An 18,614-nucleotide genomic window follows, 5' to 3' on the forward strand; every position below is an offset into this window, starting at 1 on the left:
CAGAATCAAATCTCTCAGCACATTTAGAAAGGAATTCTTGACTTTCCAAATTAAATATGGACATCTAAAGCAAAACCTTGTGAGAAAAATGAATCCACAGATGTGTCTATGGGAACACAAGAGCAGCCAGAATCATCACAGGAGCCTGTACACTTAAAACTGCTTAAGTTAATGCCTTCTGCAAAATATAATGTAAGTCATACAACTCCTGCCTCTAGCACTCTTCCCATTACTAAGCAACCAGAATTTGCACTCCAATTCAGAGGTCCGAATTTCTACACATTCTTCAATTCTTCTGTGTGGTATTAACAGAATGAGAAGTTTGCACTATACTGAAAAAAAAAAAAAAAAAAAACAAAACCACAGTCATCAAATTTTTACCATTTTTTACAAAGAGCCTATAAAAAATGTTAGAAAGACCTTTCCTACCCTTACACTCCATTTTGAACAAAATATTTTATGTAGGCTATGTCTTCCATTTGGAGATATGTTTTGTGCTATCATTACAAGAGCTGTTTCAATGACTGCTGGTAAATTCACTCTCCCTTCATTTTCCTACAGGAAGCAATGACTTACTTTCCTGATATTCATCAGCCAAACACTGGTTACACTTTCTGACTTTTCAAAAGTTGTTTGATGTTTCAAGAAGTACATGCTTTTGTAAATGAGCAACTTTCTTCTTCTAAGAATCATTTGTACGGTTTAAGTGTTACATTACTACCATGCAATGGACAAATCAATTACTAAATCATACTAGAAGAAACAGCTTGCTAGTTGCGGGCATCTCTTGCAAGTTAGGCAAGACTATTTTACAGCAGCGTTTTACATTGGTTCCTATTCCAAAGCTTGTTAAAGTCAACAAAACAAGTCTCCAGCTGCCCAAAAAAAAAAAAAAAAAAAAAAAAAAAACACCACAAAAAAAGCCGCCCAAAAAAAAAAAAAAAAAAAAACACACACCAAACTAAAACAAAATCTTACACACAATAAAAAGGGGAAGTTACCATTTGGGTGAAAGTACGTAATTCTACGTGATTCCCTGATGAAAGGATTCAGTATGAAATTAGAAACTTAATGACTACCCATTTAACTATGAGGTCCAAACAACAGTTGAAATTCTGGTCTCTGTAAGATGCTGTGACAAGCACTGTTTGACATTTCCATGAGGAAAAAAGTCAAAAGCTCAAAGAAAAATCAAAGTTTTAGTCACACCTCCAAACAGAAAGTAGCTGACAAGCAGCCTGCTACTGCTGCAGCCTTTAAAGAAAGTTTACTCTGTGAAGACAATTCCTTCCTCCATCAGGAAGGTTCAGCATCTACTGCTGTACCAGTCACTGTTACTGATCTGGAGCAATTCAGTTATCACTTGAACCATATTATTGTTGTGTTTCTTCAGCAGCTGCAGATTTAACTGCCTGTCACAGAATCCCATCTCACACAGATTGGACAGAAGAGTGGTAGTGTGCTCTTCTGTAGCTGCAGGCTGCTGAAAACAAAAGAGAGCAAAAATAAGTTATCTTTTTATAGCTTGTCTTACTATTTGAAGCAGGGATCCTTCATTATAGTGGAATATGATTAAGGCACAGAGGCTCTTCTGTCTATGTTTAAGCTGTTTATACTCATTGTTCACTTATAAAGGCAAATTACTACTCTTACACAATGCTGTAAGAGATATATGCTTCTCTCTCTATGGTATGGGTTTCCCTATGATGGCAGAGCAGCATGCATCAAATGGATGCCATCAAGCTTAACATTTTAATACTGTGTGAAGTCCTACATGGAACACTGATACACTCATAAAACATACACCTACAATTTTAAGGTTGTTATTCTCACATAGTGTACAAGACAGACATTTACCTGTTCTATAATGGGTGATCCAGCAAATAATGCTTTGTAGGCAGAAGCTGCAACAGACAAAGCTCCTTTAACTAGTTCTCCTGCAATGCTGCTCCCTTGAGGGTATCTGCAGAGAAGTCAGGTGTTACTTTAGGGTCAGCAAAGCCAACTGTTTGTTTCATGCAAAATCAAAGTCTCTTCACGCAGATGTGCCAAGTGAGATTTAATTCTTGCTGTGGAGAACCACCTATGCTCCAAAGGAGCTCCAAATCACTGCCATTCAGGAACTGATCCATACAGGAAACTCATTCCTTCTTTTTTGATGCCTTCTATTAAATTGAAGCATTTTACTTCTATTAAATGCTAATGTTTGATTTCGATAATATGACCTCTGGGAAAACATTAAGTATCTTCACCCAGAAGAGTATATCTATACATGAAAGTTGCGCACTGTGACACACTCATTCAGGCCACAGTAACTTCCATTTGTTTTCCATCAAGTCACTGAATGCTTAATGTTCTGTCTTATTCCTCCAGTCTCAGTATCTTGAGATGCTCGATTCTGTAGCTTACTTAAAAAATCCCTATTTTAAGAACCTTGAGGCTTACCAAAAAGAAACTACAGAGTTTTAAGACCCAGTCTGAACTCTTCATGCACTTTTGCTTGCCAATTCTCCATCCTTCATATTCATGTCTAAGTAGAAACCAAGATATTATGAAAATACAGCATTATATAATTCACATTTCCTTTAAGGAGGGAGGCCTTTCTCTAAAATATTGGCCACGTGAAATCTGTAAGTCAGTGCTTTTTCCTAGGTGCCTAATTCAGCAGTTCTCAGTTTAAAACAGCATTTGTGAAGTCACAGCTTCAACTTCATTACCTTGGATATTCTGAGCACTTCTGTTTACTAGTCACAAATCCAGAAGATCCCGGTCCATGACCATCTTCACCACTGGGTTCTGGAAGAAGAAAAAATATCCTATCAACATGTCCAATTAACGAGAAGATGAAGAGATGCAACTTGTACATGAATGGAAAAGGAGTGGGACTTTTCAAGTTAGTCCCCCAGGCACAAACCAGGTCCACATGATTCTCACCACAATCAAAGCCATCAGAAGACTTTCAGAAGTCATTTGGCCGATTAGTCGGTAGATGCTCGCTTTAACATGAACTGCTGTCTGAGCTCCCAGTGACGGCAACAACAGCCTAAATACACAGCTCATCAGTTCCAGAGCAAGGTAATTTTCCAGATGTCTACCAGTACTTCTGCGTACCCTCCTACCATTTCTAATGCATAGATAGTCTTAACTGATCCACAAATCCAATCATTTAAATTTTCTATGCAGTAAAATTCAATCACCCAGAGAAAAAAACAATCATTACTTGGTAGATTTCTGCTCTCCTCAAGAACAAGACAATGTCAAATCCAATACTAGGCATAAGAAATATGTGATAACAATAGGATGCACCCTTCATTAAGTACTGTCAATACCTTCTCTTATTTGATTATGAGGAGCAGAAAAGATATTCTCCGAAGATGACATCTTTGGCTCTTGGAAGATATGATTCTGAAGAGATGCAAGATTCCTGAGAACATAGAGAGGAAAAAAAAAAACCAAAAACAAAAAACTGCTTTTAGTACTTTTATTCTACACGTACACATGTAGGTAAGTCAAGATAACAGACAAATGAAAAAGCTTCACATGCTCCCTTCTTCCCCTCTCTTGCACCCACCTAATCAGCAAATACAGGCTTTATAAAAAGGTGCAGGATTTAAGACATTCACTCCAGTATGTGACAACTTTTGTTGCAATAATTTCTGTGCGGACACTGAACTTAAGCACAGCACCATACAGACTCTACAGCAACACTAACAAGTATTTTGTTCTGTCCAGGAACCATACCTTTGTGTCTCAGGTAAGGTGTCCGCAGTTTCTGGAGTTAGTGGTACTACGGCCAATGTTTGTGAAGCTGTCAGAGTACCACTGACACTGGGGATGAGCAGTTGGCTTCTCCCTTTTGAATTCTCTGCTCCCGTTTCAGGTTCTCCTGTCTTTTCCAAACTGGGCTGAGAAAGAGCTGAACTATACATAGACTCCCCTAATGGACGACTGGTGTCAAAGCACTCAGGGAGAATAATTATATAATCCTCTGATGAAGCAGAGGAGCCTTGACTTTGAACATCATCTTTATCATCATCCTCTTCATCAGAATTGCCAGTATCACTACCGTGCCTTGCTCGCTCATCAAACAGTGGAAGGTCCCCTAATAGGAAAACAAAACCCAAGTAATAACAATTGTCCATTTTGTATGAGTAACAGCAAAGACAGTATTATCCCAGATACAACACAAGTATTCAGAAACAACTGGAAACCTTTGCGGCTGATATGAATGGTATAAATTTGTCTTTTGGTGGGAGGGTAGGGGTGTAATGTGAAAAAGTAATAGATCTTCCTGTGAAGCCTATGCAAATAGGTTGCTTACATATGCTGCTTATAATAAAAACAGGAATAAGAGCTACACTCAGGACTTAGAGCTGTAGTTTTCAGGCCCTAAATTACATGCATCAGAGACGACAGTTCCAGGCTCTGACTTCAAGGTGCATGTACAAAATACAGAAGCACCTGCCATGCTTAACATATGAGCACTTATTTGAATACCCAGCTGGAACCTTTATGTCTCAATTTATATTTTTTTTAAGCAGCTGTTAAACTAGCTGCTTGTTCAGAGCACTGACACAAGTTTTATTAGGTAATAATGATTCTCATAATCTAATGAGGATCAATTTCCTAGAATAGTGTCAGCTCTTTTTACACTTTTTTGTTTTTAACCCTTACTGCAGCTTTATTTTAAATTTAAGTCTATTTTACTTACCACATTCATTTTTTGTCAATGTCTCTGACTGACAAATCTTTGCCTCCTTTTTAGAAGTGGGATTGGTTTTTATCCTAGGAGATTCTTCATTTATCATACTGCAACTGAAGGCATCTTGCAATGTTTGTAAAGAGTCTAATAAAACAATTAGGAAAAACAATTCAACCTTTAATTTGCAGTGCAGGGCAATTTGTGGTCAATGTGTAATTACAAAAAAGTAAAGCCACAGAATCCAGCTAAAGACAGTGCTTACTCTGGAGGATTTTCTTTTTTTGAGGAGGTGTATGGTCAGGTGCAGCATCCAGGGTTAGAGAGCGAATTACAGTTTCACAGACAAACTGAGTTCCACTCATATCTTCTTCCCCTTCCTCCTGATTGAATGCATGTTCAGCTCTCACTTTCACTACATGAGTATCTGCCGGAAAGCAGGTTTCTGTCATTCCTTTGAAAGGGAAACAGAATAGATTATTTTAACACCACTGTAGGGATTTTCAGCTAGCCAAGTCTAATACTGACTACGTGTTAATGCTTTATAAAAAAATTTTGAAGGACTCAGAAATTTAGTTTAAGTTGAATGTGAAAGCGATTGGGAGGTATACAGGCCACACCTGAAGTGTTTTATAATCCAGTCTATGAAGTGCAAATTGTTAATTCTCATAAAAATTCTAGCAGTCCGACAAATCAAGGGAAGCATTTTTATGTCCGAACTCTACATACATTACACTCCAACCTCTACAGTCAGAGTAGTGTCCAACTACATTTGCAAGCCAAATAACTGTTTGTTCTTCCACAGAAGGTAAAGAGAGGAACTAGAATTCTTTATAGACATCAAGTCTGATGACTGTACAGAAGTGACAATATCCTCCTTCCCTCACCCTCAAGCTCCCCATGATTACTGCTTACCAGGCACTGGTTTAAATCCACTCCCCTCGTTCTCCTCCTCTATCTGACCTAAGCCAGGTTTCTCCAGCAATGGACTATCATGTGGCAAAGGGGACATGCATGGAGTCATGTCTGAAAAACAAAGGTAGCAAAGATAACTGGCACTAAAGAGTGCCTTCCTTCCTCCAGGAAACAACCTTTTAAGAAGTCATCCTTTTTTAAAGGATATTCCTCTAAAACTGAAGAAACCCAGTCACCTTACAATATAACTTGGTGAAATACACAACTAGCTTTGCATTACACTAGTACTCTTTGAGCCAAGAAAATGGCAGCTGCCTTCAATGTCTGGAATCTTATGGTCTTGGGGATATGAAGCTGAAAAGAAGCCAAGACTGAAAAACACAAAGGACGGCTGTCTGTGCTAGAGACAGCACACAGAATATAATGTCTAAAAGATCCTTACCAACAGGAGTATTGTGCGGCACTCGCTCCAATTCCTGCACAATATTAATGTCCAACAGCTCAAAGGACAGCAAATCCTGCAGAAAAAAACACCACACAGTTTTCCATCAGCAAACCCTGAAATGGAATCCTATGCTGTACTTCCCAGCATCAGAACACATTAGCTTAGAAATAACTACTTTCTTAGTTACTCAGCATGACCTCAGACGGCAGTTTCCCCATAATCTACTTCCACATCATTGAATATCATACATTAGGGCAACAAGAAGCAAAGCTAAGTACTCCCTTGTTAGTGGCCAGAGATAGACCCAACTCTAAGACTCTTCTTTGGAAACCTTAGCCTGTTCTGCACATACCTCCCACACTGTGACAGTCTCTGATACCAACTCAGGAAAATAGTTCTGCTGTATATAAACCCAATATACTCTTCCTGAAAATACAGTGGCTATTTTAGAGCTCAGGAGATTTTTAGTCTTACAGATGTCTAAGTACCTAGCTATCAACCCCAAGGTAGTTTGTTTTATCTCTACCTGAATTTTAGCACTATACCTGTGCAGTAAGAAGATCAACAGATGGGATATAAAATTCTCTCTCACTTGGCAGATTTTTAATCTTTAAAGGAATAGTTGGTACAGGTATTTCAGGCTGGTCCATGATTTTACCCATCAGCTGAGCACCTGCTTCTGTCTTTAGGGAAGCATCCTGGAAAAGTAAAAAAATGAATCCCCTTAGGCAGGCAGCAAATAAAACGATTACCTGAAATGTTAAGCCTGAATTTTGTGTCTAAGTACACAAACAATTTGAAAGAGATTTAACTCATTTCAGATCCAAAAAGACAAGATCTAACATAAAAGAGAAATCCTGCTGGGTTTCAGTTCAGCCAAAGAACTAGACAAATAACTACGAAAGACTGATAACTAATCCCGCGCCTGTCAAAAAGAATGACTATTATAGAATGTAAAAATGCAATAAAACTAGTGTTTCTTTTCTATTAAAAATAAAAACTAGAAGTAAACAGCTAAAGGAATCCCCTGGAAATGCCACTGCACCAAACAACATACATGACTCCTACCAGGCAATTCTGAACTGCTCCAAAGAGCAGATGAGTTACTTGCCTGTTTGGTACTGGAAGCTTTGTCCTTCTGACAGGAGTTGGAGTCAGATTCCTCCCCATTACTTTCTAGATAGTCGGGAGCTGGGGAAGGATCCACAACAATACTGCACCAGATCCTGGGCCCAAACTGTTCCCCTCTGTGTGCAAGTCTCCAGTGAGAGGTGTAAGTTCCTTCTATATTAGGAGCTACAAACTCAACTGAAACAGTTCCTACATGTCCTGATGGAAGAGATGGCACTAACACATCTTTTTTTTCAGAAGATGCCAAGGTCAGATTTCCCCACATAAGTTTCAGCTGAAATATAGAACAGAAAAACCGAAAGTTAACTTCACCAGCTTGTCTGCAAACTGTGGGCAGTAAGAAGCACTTACAAGTTCCTCTGCTAAAATGCCTTGTAGATACTAGGTGTGGAGAGGCAGCTAGTAAACATTCTCACGTTAGTCACTCTCAGCACCAAGTAAGAAGATACCCCCATCTCTCAACATGAATGCAGTCACTCACAGGAGAAAGGCTTTTTGAAGTCAAAAAACCAACACACCTGTTGTAAACAAGGTTGAACTCTAACATTTTAACAGCACTGGAAAGTATGTTCAGTGATGTTAATCTCAACTGCTTTCCTTCTGTAGTCTGCAGCAGAGTACCTAGACAGCTTATTGCCCTGGAATTCCCAGCTTGTGAATTAACAGACCAAAGGAAAGCCTAAAGAGTTCTGACAGGGAATGCAGATTCCTAATGCATACAAATATTACTTTCCAGAACTATGAGTGTGTAAAAGTAGCAAAGGCAAGATACCTTTGTGTCCGAGCTCCATTCCACATTGCCAGTGTTTTTCATTCGCCAGTGTTTGATAAACTTTGTTCCTGGTTGCAAATGAGTTCCATCTGGCAAATTCTCGTCCACAAATATTGCACTTAGTGTCGGGACAATTGCTTGCAAGGGCTGACTAGGATTCCTGGGATTAGGGAGAGGAATAAAGAAAATGCACCAAAAGAACACCAAAACTGAGGAAGTCATTCAGTTGCTATTTCACTATCTAAAAACAGAGGAGACCATTTAGTTTGGTTCCTTCCTTTATGTCTAGAAGTGTTTCAGAATGCTAATATTTTAGCTACTACTTTCATCTTCAGTCGAAACACCAGATAAGAGTTTGCCTTCCTTTGCTTAACAGAAAAAGGAACACATCAAAACGAGATTTACTTATTTGGAAGCATATTATTTCAATTACAGAACTCAGGTTTAACAGAGAAAATTTCACTGTTCTTCATTTGATTTGGTTTAGTCCAACAGCACGTCAGGTCATGCTACTCTTAGATAATCAAGTCGTCATATTCATGATGTTGAACCAAAACCATTGTGCTATGGTCTAACCATTAGTGTCTTATTTGACCTTAAAAGCAAGATACCACAGTTTTTGCCTGAAAGGGGCTCAAAAATAGATTTAACCCAAAGCTGTACTGTTAATTTGGTTGCACTGAGAGTGAACTAGAGAGGTAGCTCATTTCTATGTCAACTTTAAAAAAAAAAAAAAAATCTAACAGAAAGACCTTGGACCTCAATTAGCATCGGTTTTGTTCCTGTAATATGCCTGTTCATTAAAAAGGAAGCAAGGATAGCTATGTCAAGCTCCTCACAAATGTAACTGATCAAGGTTAATTTAACTTTTAAATGTCCTAAATGGAAGGGATGCATATATATGTAAACCTAGGCCTTCCTGTTCCTACTAAATCTATATAAAACCAAGTTTCTGGTAATATTAATCAGTTGTTTTTTGGTATTTGTTGGTTGTTTTGTTGTTGTTTTGTTTTGTTTTGTTTTGTTGTTTTTTTTTAATTCTCCTACTCTCCTCCTAAGTAAAAACACTCCACCTTGCAAACTCTATTTAAACAAAATTCTCACAAGATCCAATGACAAATACTACTTTAAATGAGCAATTTCACAACTTCCCATTACTTTAACTTCATCTCGTCACAAAAGGTCAGACAGCACAACTCAGAAACACCCAGCTAACAACATCTCTTACAAGAAGGTATTAGGTTGGAGACTCTCAGATTTCAGAGTAGATGAGCCACTAGTTTCCAGTATATGGACAGAGTTCCACAGATGAATTTTCCTGTGCAATTTTAGCTGTTTCTTGAGCTCCCGGACCTCTGCCTTTCGCTGTTTCTTCTCTGCTCGTAATCTTTGCTTTTCTGCCTTCAGAAATCTTTTGTCCATCTGTTTCTGGAGCCTGCAGAGAAAATAAGACACCTTGTTATAACACATTAAATGGATTAGAATTTAGCTTTAGCCAACACAGTCCTATCAAAGGAGGATGTCTCATGCTTCTAGACTGAATACCAGATGATTTTAAAAGAACATTTTCATAGCTGCTTATGAAGGTATTTTGAATAGCCTCAGTGAAAGAGAAAACAAACGTATATTAGAGTATGTTCAAAAAAAAAGCAAGCTCTGAAAGTTTGCTACCCACCTATAACACAGAGATCTCTTTTCTATTTTGTTATTTTGTCTTATGCTGTGGTATTTACCACTTAGGCCATCTCCATATATAGCTATTTTTAGCTACTTTCAATAAAGTTTGGATACCATTTTAATTTCTTATTATCTCTGAATCTAAAACAAAAGCTGCACATCAAACACAGGTGTTCCCACTTTGCTATCAGAATCGCCATTTACCTGACTTGTTCCAGAGTAGCAGGCAGGCGAGGTGGAAATTCTGCAAGGCTGTAATTCTCAGCAATGCAGAGTACAGGTCTTCGCAGCTTTAACAAGACATGATTAGGATCGTGTGCATATGTTCCTGCTTCACACTGCTCACAGATATTGTAGGCTGGGCAAAGGCTGCAAAGCAGAAAAGAGAGGTTACCAGGAAGCAGACAAAGAATTAACACACTAGACACTAAAAGATAATTAATCCTTACATTTCTGCACAGAAATAACTCTAACATACTACCGTTGTAAGCAGGGCTCAAGTGAAACAGAAGCTGGTTCTCTCATTTATATATCAAAATTTGGAGTCATCTGGAATATCTAGATCAGTATCCCTCTTCCTGGCAAAACTGTAACACAGTTCCCACTTCCTTCTTGAATACACATTTAAAAAAAAACAAAAACAAAAACAAAAAACAAAAAACTTCCTTTAACAAAAATGACTAGCAACTGTTGCTATAAAGGATAAAACAGTATACTGAAATCCAATGCCAGAAACAGCATCATACTTACAAAAATATATTGGATAAGTCAGTTGAAGTATTCAGAGATGCAAAGCAGACTGGTCCTGCTAAACAGGACTGCTAAAAAACAGACTATAATATCCTGCCATCAAGAAAAATTATCATCTGAAGAAAAAACTCTGTTTGCATTCTATTCACTGCTGGCTCCACAGTCCTAAAATGCTTACCATCACAGCAATTGCCTTGCTCAAATAAAAGCCTCAATTTTGACAGCTCAATTAAGGCACTCATCAAAACCTATTTCACAGTATTAAACTGACAACAGTGAGATCATTTAAAAAAGCATGACCTGCCTTAGTCTCACTGACTGTCAGAACCAAATAAAAGCCTATTATAGACTGTTGACTTTGAGTTTTTTGTTTAGTTAACTGGACCAAATGAAACATTTTCTTTTACAATTACTCATGTTATATGCAAAAAAGGTAAAGAACATCTAAGAATATAGAGAGTGTTACAAAGTTCTCTCACTGTTTTAATAACCCCATTTTCTCAAAATAAGAGTTAATCTCACTCTCATGCAGATAAGGTCTAGCCACCACAGCAGAGAACACAAGCTGTTTGTGAGACATCCTAGATGTTCTCAAATATACAGCATGCTGCAGATTAGAAAACCACACCAAGATAGTTTCTCAGACGCGTTCACATGCCCTTCACATTAGTACTCCCACACTCCCATCTCTCATCATATCCTACCTGCACTGGTAGCGAACTCCAACAATCCGGGCCTGGCAGTTGCAGCAGGAGATCAGCCAGTCACACTGGTTGTCATTCCCTGACTGGCTCTCTGAAGCTGGAGGTACTGCTGTAACAGTGCTTTCAGAAAAATCTGGAGGCTGATTGTGATGAACAAGCTTCTCATAGAGCTTCTGCTCCAGTTTCTCAACTGTTTCCTTAACCACTTGTTCCCTGAACTGGAAAAAAAAAAAAAAAAGATTATGTCATGGAGACCCACCTATGCAGTTTCAAAAGCTGTATTATATTGTTTGAAGTCTGTCAATCCTTACAGTCATAAAGCAGTTCAGAACCCATTTCCCATCCCCCAGCATATTCCAGATGAAGTTAAAGTATCACATTAGTCAAAAAGCATTTGTATTTTAAAAAATAATAGCTCATGGCTTTTAACAATGCAAATTAAAAATCATTATTTATGCTTACAACATTAAGTTTCTTCTTCCATAATCTTGCACCAAGGGAAGGAAAGTAATCTCCGAGACAATTAACACAACTCCAAATAAAACCCCCTGAAGTCTCTGTCATCAAGTCCTTAATTTGTCCATCAACAATGTTTTAAATACAAGCACTACGTTCTGATACCTTTAGTTTGTAAAAAGAGGTAGCAAAGGAAGGGAGACTCTTATCTTTAAGCATTTTTTTTTCCCAAAGGCATATACTACTGTATACTGTACATTCAGTTTTAAGAACTCACTAGCTAACCGATTCTCACATATAACTGCTTCTCGTGATGTTTAGTAGCTGTTCAAAACAAGTTAACATCCAGATCTTATTAACCTATATGTTCTACTCAATAGTCTCTGGAAGCATTTTCTTAAGCTGAACAATCAAGAAAAGCAAGGTCATCAAATGCTATGCTTCAAGTCTCAGGAAGCTTTAAGGATTTCCTTAATGAAACTGGCCAAACAAGAGTCTTCAACAGCAACACTGTATTTCACGCTCTCACTCATCATGAGTGCCCTTCAGTTCCTGTGACTTATCTCGAGTGCCACAAAATCTATCACAGGAGCTACTTAAAACTACACTCAAACCAATGAGGTGCATAAACCAAACAATCCACTTCTCACAAGAAGTAGCATGTACCAAACTTTTTCCAAGGTAACAACTACACTGTTCAGTCATAGTCAGACATCTAGTTTCCATTTATCACCACAAACACAAAATGATTAGATGTGGCCAGGATCTTAAAGGCATTTAGACAAGTACTGAAAGCAACTGTGATCAGATGTGTAGAGCTGGGCATCACAGATATCTCTTCCACCAACAGCCTCTTATGTATTCCTTTAGGAATACTAAAATTCAGAAGAAAATACACTCACTGTTTCCAAGTAGCTAGTAAACCATTCCGGAGGATTTTCATTCGTTCTTCCTGTTCCAGTGTGATTTAACTTTTGCTGGGAAAAAAAAAAAACCAACAAACAAGCAAACAAGACACACCACAAAAATAAGTCACAAACCTTCAGTATGTAAAGCTGAAAACAAACAAACAAACAAAAAGAAAAACCAACACCTCAATGGAGAAAGTTAACTACTTTCAATTCGGTCTCCCCTCAAGTGCCTTACAAAAAAAAAAAAAAAAAAAAAATGATTTCAAGTTCTTCGGGAAAGAGGAAAAGCAGCACAAGGAAGCCACTTGCATTTCCCTGAAAGATTTCTGCCTTATTAGCATTTGAGTGTAATTACACATCCAAGCCAAATAAATCAATTAACCTCAAGCTAATAGATGCCAATCAGGGCTTCAAGAGTCCAACTGCTTTGTTTATCAAAACACTTCGGAACGGTGAACATGAAACAATCTGTATTTCTAAATGCAGCATCAAAATATCCTCTTGAATACATTCAAACAATTTTGCAAGTTTCAATGGGTGCAGGTAGCTACAAATGACAAGTTTTTAGGTGTGGGTACAGATAGTGATCAGTCTATAATGTGAACTACACTTATGAGTTCTTTGTTTCAATGAGTATACAGTCCAGTTCTGCAACCTACCTGAACTGTCATCTCCTTTTCATTTTTTAAGTGTTCCTCTAACTCCTGAGCTAGCATGGAATACTGCAATAGAGGTTTCTTCTCATCTTTGAGAGGTGCCAACTCTTCTGTCACGTTTTTTTCGCATAGTTGTGAAGCACAAGAATATGACGTTTCTCTCAGAGAAGAGTCTTCATATACGTTCATCTGGAGCTGATTTCCTTGTTTAACTGCAATCTAAATAAACAGTACATACGTACACCGTATTTATTCCATTTAAAATCAACACACAAAATTCTGTGAAAATACAGCACGACACTACACTGGAGAGGCTGGGAAAGACTAACACACACAAAAAGAAAAACTGAGTGAAATGCCAAGGTACAGTTGGCTGATATTGTACTCTGACTTTCTTAAAAATTACCAGTCGGCTTATTAAAAACTTTTTTAGAAGCAAAAGGATAATTAGACAGTCTGCAGAATTTTTATCTACAATAAAACTGTTCATATGGGCCAGTAAATAACAGAGATTCTGTCCAGGAAGTTAGAAGAAACTTAAATTTATGTTTATCTTCAAATTATTATCATATTTGATATTCAGACCACTAGCAAAAAGTTCTGAAAGCATTAATATTGTACAAATGAAATTTCAAGGAAAGTAATTCTTATTTTGCCAAAGTAAAAGGAACTGCTTATGAAGTAAGCATTGATACCTATTAAAGTTTTAATGTTGTACTCTCTGGCAATAAAGACTACATGGCAAGATATTTAAAGGGTTCACAATATCTCCAATAATACATATAGAGAGAGATATATATCTCTGTATCTCCAAACACAGGACTAATATTTAAGTGTCCAGGAAAGGCAGCCATTTCAATTTAATTTCATAATCAATTTGCTCAGGGCCCTGAATCACAACTGCCTACTCAATTAATTTATACAAATAAAGATTAGCCTGGATGGAAAAAAAACTAACAAAACATTCAAGCTACTGTCCAAACATAGAAAACTAAGCTATTCCGATGTGCACAGGCCACAGGTCAGGTAATGCTGTCCCTTCTTAGCTACACCAATTTAAACTGGAGAAGAATGAACATACTGAAAAAGTCAAAGAGAGCATTTACCTTCAGAGCTTCTTCGTATTCTTCTAAAAAAAAAAAAAAAAAAAGGCTGAATTGCCATGTTGAATGTGAATTTTCCCTGTCTCAAACAGCAGATATAAGTTTAGCACACAGTATTCAGGGACCCTTACACCAAGAAACATCTCCCACACATTTTGCAAATTCTTTTAAAATAGTGCTACTGAAAGAAGTTGTATGTACACCAACAAACAAACATGTTCTCACAGCCTAGACTTAGGACTGCATTAATGTAGTTATTTCCAATCTGTTCTTATAGACCATAAACCCCTTCATTTGGGAAGGATTTGATGCCAAACCATACATAAAATCCAAAAATCAAAAAGCAAGCATTCTCAACTGCTTCTCCAAAAACATGAACAACAGCTTTGGTCTGTTTATTGTTTTCACTTCAGTAAAGTAGCAGCTCACCTTTGCTATTCACAGAGACCTGCAAAGAGAAACAACAGTGAGGAATAGTCACTTATAAGCTTTTGTGATTCTCTCAAAAATAACAACCTTTCAGAATAAATGTACTCTTATTCAGAGGTTCCAGAATACCACTCCTTCAGATATGTTATTGCTGCCTTGTTTAATCATTAATCAATGCTGTGGTGTTCTGGAGCAGACTGTGTTCTCTACTAGATTTGCACAATAAGCATGGTCTCTGGCATCTACTAGAATCCAGAACAAGCATGGTGTCATCTACTGGCATTAAGCTGGCACCTGTACCACTGAGATCACTATACAAGTAAACAGAGGTTGGACTCAGTTGCTTTTAATGCCCAGTAAAAGAACAGTTAAATGTTTCAAGATTTAGATACAAGCCAAGTCTATCTTCTACATGTGCTCATTTATCAATTTTGCACTTAGAAGTTATAACACAAGAAGCTATTTAATCACTACAGCATTGCACGATTCTGAAAAATGTTTACTTTATTAGCATTTGAAAAACATCTTTAGCAGATGCAGCTATATACTTACACAGATACAGGCTGGGAAAGAAAGAAAAAAAAAAAACACACTAACCCTAAACTTTCCCTGAGATGTTGCTGGAAGCATCTTGACATTTCCCCTTATGGGGAAAAAACCCAAAAACCAAACAAAGAACACAACACACCAAAAAACCACCAACCCACAAAGATCCCCATCTCTGCAGTTTTCTAGAGCACCAAACCAAGTTGTGGAACAGAGTTTGCAAAAGTTACACTCCATTTGAGAGCTACATTCTGCTCTAAATCTCCAGATAAACAGAAAGGATATGAAAGGGTGAGGTTATGCCACCCCGGAAGTTACTCAACAAGGGCAACTAGAAATAACCAATTTGTTTTCCGAGTCAGTAATCTGCTTGGAGATTATAGCATTTGAATAAAAAAAAAAGCAGAGGATTTGAGTACACCAGATCACTGAAGTAAACATAGGCGAATGACGGAGGACCTACATTTTTCAGAGGAAGAAGTGTAGATTGAAGAGACTGGGCTTTACCCATGACTGTAAACACAAATAGTTACAAATACCTTATTCTCATAAAATGAAAAATAAAAGAAGTTCCTCAATGGAAGCATCACTACCTCACACCACATAGAGCCACTGGCTGCTTCTACAGGGTAAGGAAAAAAGAAAAAAGGCAGTAACATCTAAAAAAATACTTTAAAATAACTATGCCAAACTAAGAGTGAAACCACAGACTAACAGCTATTTTCTTAACAAAGAGGGGGGAGGCATCACCTCTGATATGCATAAGACATTCCTGAAGGACCCACTACAAATTATCAAGAAACAGAAAAATTCTCAGAAGTTATATTTTGGTAGACCTTTTGGGAGGGTGGAGTAACAGGTATTTTACCTCATCATTATCCTCATCAATGTACTTGATCTGAATGTTGTCCAGGTCAAATGAAACTTTAACCTTTAAGGAAAAAAGAACACAAAACCACAATGAGACAGGACTACAGATGTCTTCTGTCAATCATAATTATTAAGAGGGGGGAAAAAAAATTTAACCCTTCCACCCCTCCCTTCAGTTTCTCAGCTGAAATAAACACTGTTTTACAGAATCCACTCTTGTGGAGTTGAACAACTCTCCCTAGCACCTGCCTCCAACCTTTACTAACTTCCTATAACGAAAAGAAAAAAAATAGTTTTGCTTGTGTTTCACTCTCTCTAGTTAATGTTTACTCCAAAATAAATAATAATCACCTTTCTATTATAAGAGGACTAGCTGAGGGCTAATGAACTCAGTCATGGTAAACACTGCAATGCACAAAGGCTAAAACAATCACCAAATGCTAACTTTTATATAAAAATAACCAGGAATACAATTCATACAGGTTATCAGCCTTTCCTCCCACAAATCTATTCGTGTTGTGATAAACTAGGACTAATTCAAGTATAAAAAGAGGAAAAAGCTCATTGTACTACTCACTGGCTAACGCACTGTATAGCTGAACATATAAATCCATCATAGAGGTCAGAATTAGGAGAAAAAGGCTGAGCAGCTATTTTGTATTTTGCATCAATAGGGCAGAATGAAAAGCATCAAGTGAACCATAAATGTTTCCCTACGTTGAATAACAGTCTCTCATGTGCATTTTTATGTTTAACTACACAAGGTGTATTTTTATTGACAAAAAGCTCTCTCTGAAAAACGGGTATATCCAGACACTTCCTGCTTGCCCCGACCCAACAGAAGAACACTATCAGCCTTAGAAGACAGCAAATGGTTGGGACTTACGTAGCACTATAAGAGCACAATGACATAGTTACATACATTCTGCAACAAATGTGCTACAGGCAGGTTCTTCCAATTATGTATTCCAAATTAATTTGGGGAGTGCAGTAAGAGAACCAACTCAGTGTGTCAAGAAGAAACTGTGGTCTGCATCTACATTGTCTAGCACCACAGACTGTTCTCCTAAAACTCAGGTTAGAACCAGCAAAGGGTTTATCGCTTATAAACACCAGACATGTTTAATAATACATTAAAACATAGGAGACAGTTTAATTGACACTACCTTGAAACAGTAATTCACACAACACAGTGCAGAGACAGGCGGCTAGAGAAGCACTACTGTAATAGAACACCACACCTCGAACAAACACACACCCTCGCTCTCAGACTACTTAGGATTAAGGGCAACACCATGCTTACAGAGCAATCTGCTTCCAGCTTTGATGCAAGTAGGATTCTGACTAATTCAGACATTCCTGGAGGGTCTACTTGTCACCAATTATTTTAAGCCTGATCTAGCACCTCTTGTACAAGAATGAAATACAATGAACGAAGATGATTCAGTTCAAACTCTGAATTTGAGTAATTCACAATGCAAGAACCACCTACAAGGTACACTGGAATATGTCAGATAAAAAAAAAAGAAGGCCTGAAGAAGAAAATAAAATATTGGCAAGATCTAAGATGTAACTTCAAGATCAAGCTCTAAAAAACCCAGAACAGTTGCTACACAATTTAAAACAAACAAACAAAAAACAACAACCCCCAAACACAATACTGCAGTTTCATCATAACCAAGAGAAACTTTACTACACATTTTCAATGTCAGCCAATACGAGATTTTGCACTTAATAGCACCGGATATAAACATTCTCACAAAAACTCTTCCAATATACCAAGGGCACGGTATACAGACCTTCGTAAGCAACTGTCTATGCATGCATGGCCCACTAACAAATCCAGTTACATTAAGATTGGCACACAGAAGGCATCAGGAAGCACAAAACAAAATATCAGAGACTCGATATTCCAGAAAGTAAAGACAAATCTTCAGGAAAATGCTCTATAAGCAAAAAAAGATTGCTACTTCACTGTATCTACTTCAATAAATAAAAGAACGAGATGTAAGAGCAGCCTGTACTTTACAGGGGTAGTATCCAAACCAATTACCCGTAACTGGCAAAAAGAGCAAAGCACACAGCTCACACAGAAAAACAAGCGACCTTACGCAGCAATAGTAAAAGTTCCTGTTAACACTAAAACAAAAAATGAAGCCACATCAGAATAAAACACCGTTTGTCACAGACTGTTAAAAGAACGAGATGTAAGAGCAGCCTGTACTTTACAGGGGTAGTATCCAAACCAATTACCCGTAACTGGCAAAAAGAGCAAAGCACACAGCTCACACAGAAAAACAAGCGACCTTACGCAGCAATAGTAAAAGTTCCTGTTAACACTAAAACAAAAAATGAAGCCACATCAGAATAAAACACCGTTTGTCACAGACTGTGGCCCTGCCCCTGTCGCGCGCTCTGAGGGAGGACGGGACGAGACGAGACGGGACGGGACGCCTGCGCTCACCATGGCCTCCACATCCGCCCACGTCGTGTGCGCCGAGTCCGACACCAGGAAACTTTGCGTCTCGCCGCGGCAAGTGACACGGAGGT

The 18,614-nt window shown here is 37.9% G+C and overlaps 1 protein-coding gene across 1 annotated transcript; it reads right to left on the reverse strand.

Moving 5' to 3' along the window:
• Window positions 1-1,297: 1,297 nt before the first annotated feature.
• On the reverse strand, window positions 1,298-18,609 carry NBR1 (neighbor of BRCA1 gene 1; the record flags this gene model as incomplete). Its single annotated transcript, XM_008937886.1, has 20 exons — window positions 1,298-1,480; window positions 1,858-1,963; window positions 2,718-2,796; window positions 3,330-3,424; window positions 3,742-4,102; window positions 4,965-5,126; window positions 5,615-5,725; window positions 6,057-6,132; window positions 6,605-6,757; window positions 7,171-7,464; window positions 7,963-8,122; window positions 9,191-9,397; window positions 9,844-10,008; window positions 11,094-11,311; window positions 12,452-12,537; window positions 13,200-13,335; window positions 14,223-14,245; window positions 14,649-14,667; window positions 16,063-16,125; window positions 18,529-18,609. Coding segments are annotated over 20 exons (2,769 nt in total), but the record flags the coding sequence as incomplete, so codon positions are not given.
• Between the last annotated feature and the right edge of the window lie 5 nt (window positions 18,610-18,614).

The sequence above is a fragment of the Merops nubicus genome, unplaced genomic scaffold (genome assembly GCF_000691845.1).
Source record: "Merops nubicus isolate BGI_N331 unplaced genomic scaffold, ASM69184v1 scaffold10913, whole genome shotgun sequence".
Classification (NCBI taxonomy): domain Eukaryota; kingdom Metazoa; phylum Chordata; class Aves; order Coraciiformes; family Meropidae; genus Merops; species Merops nubicus.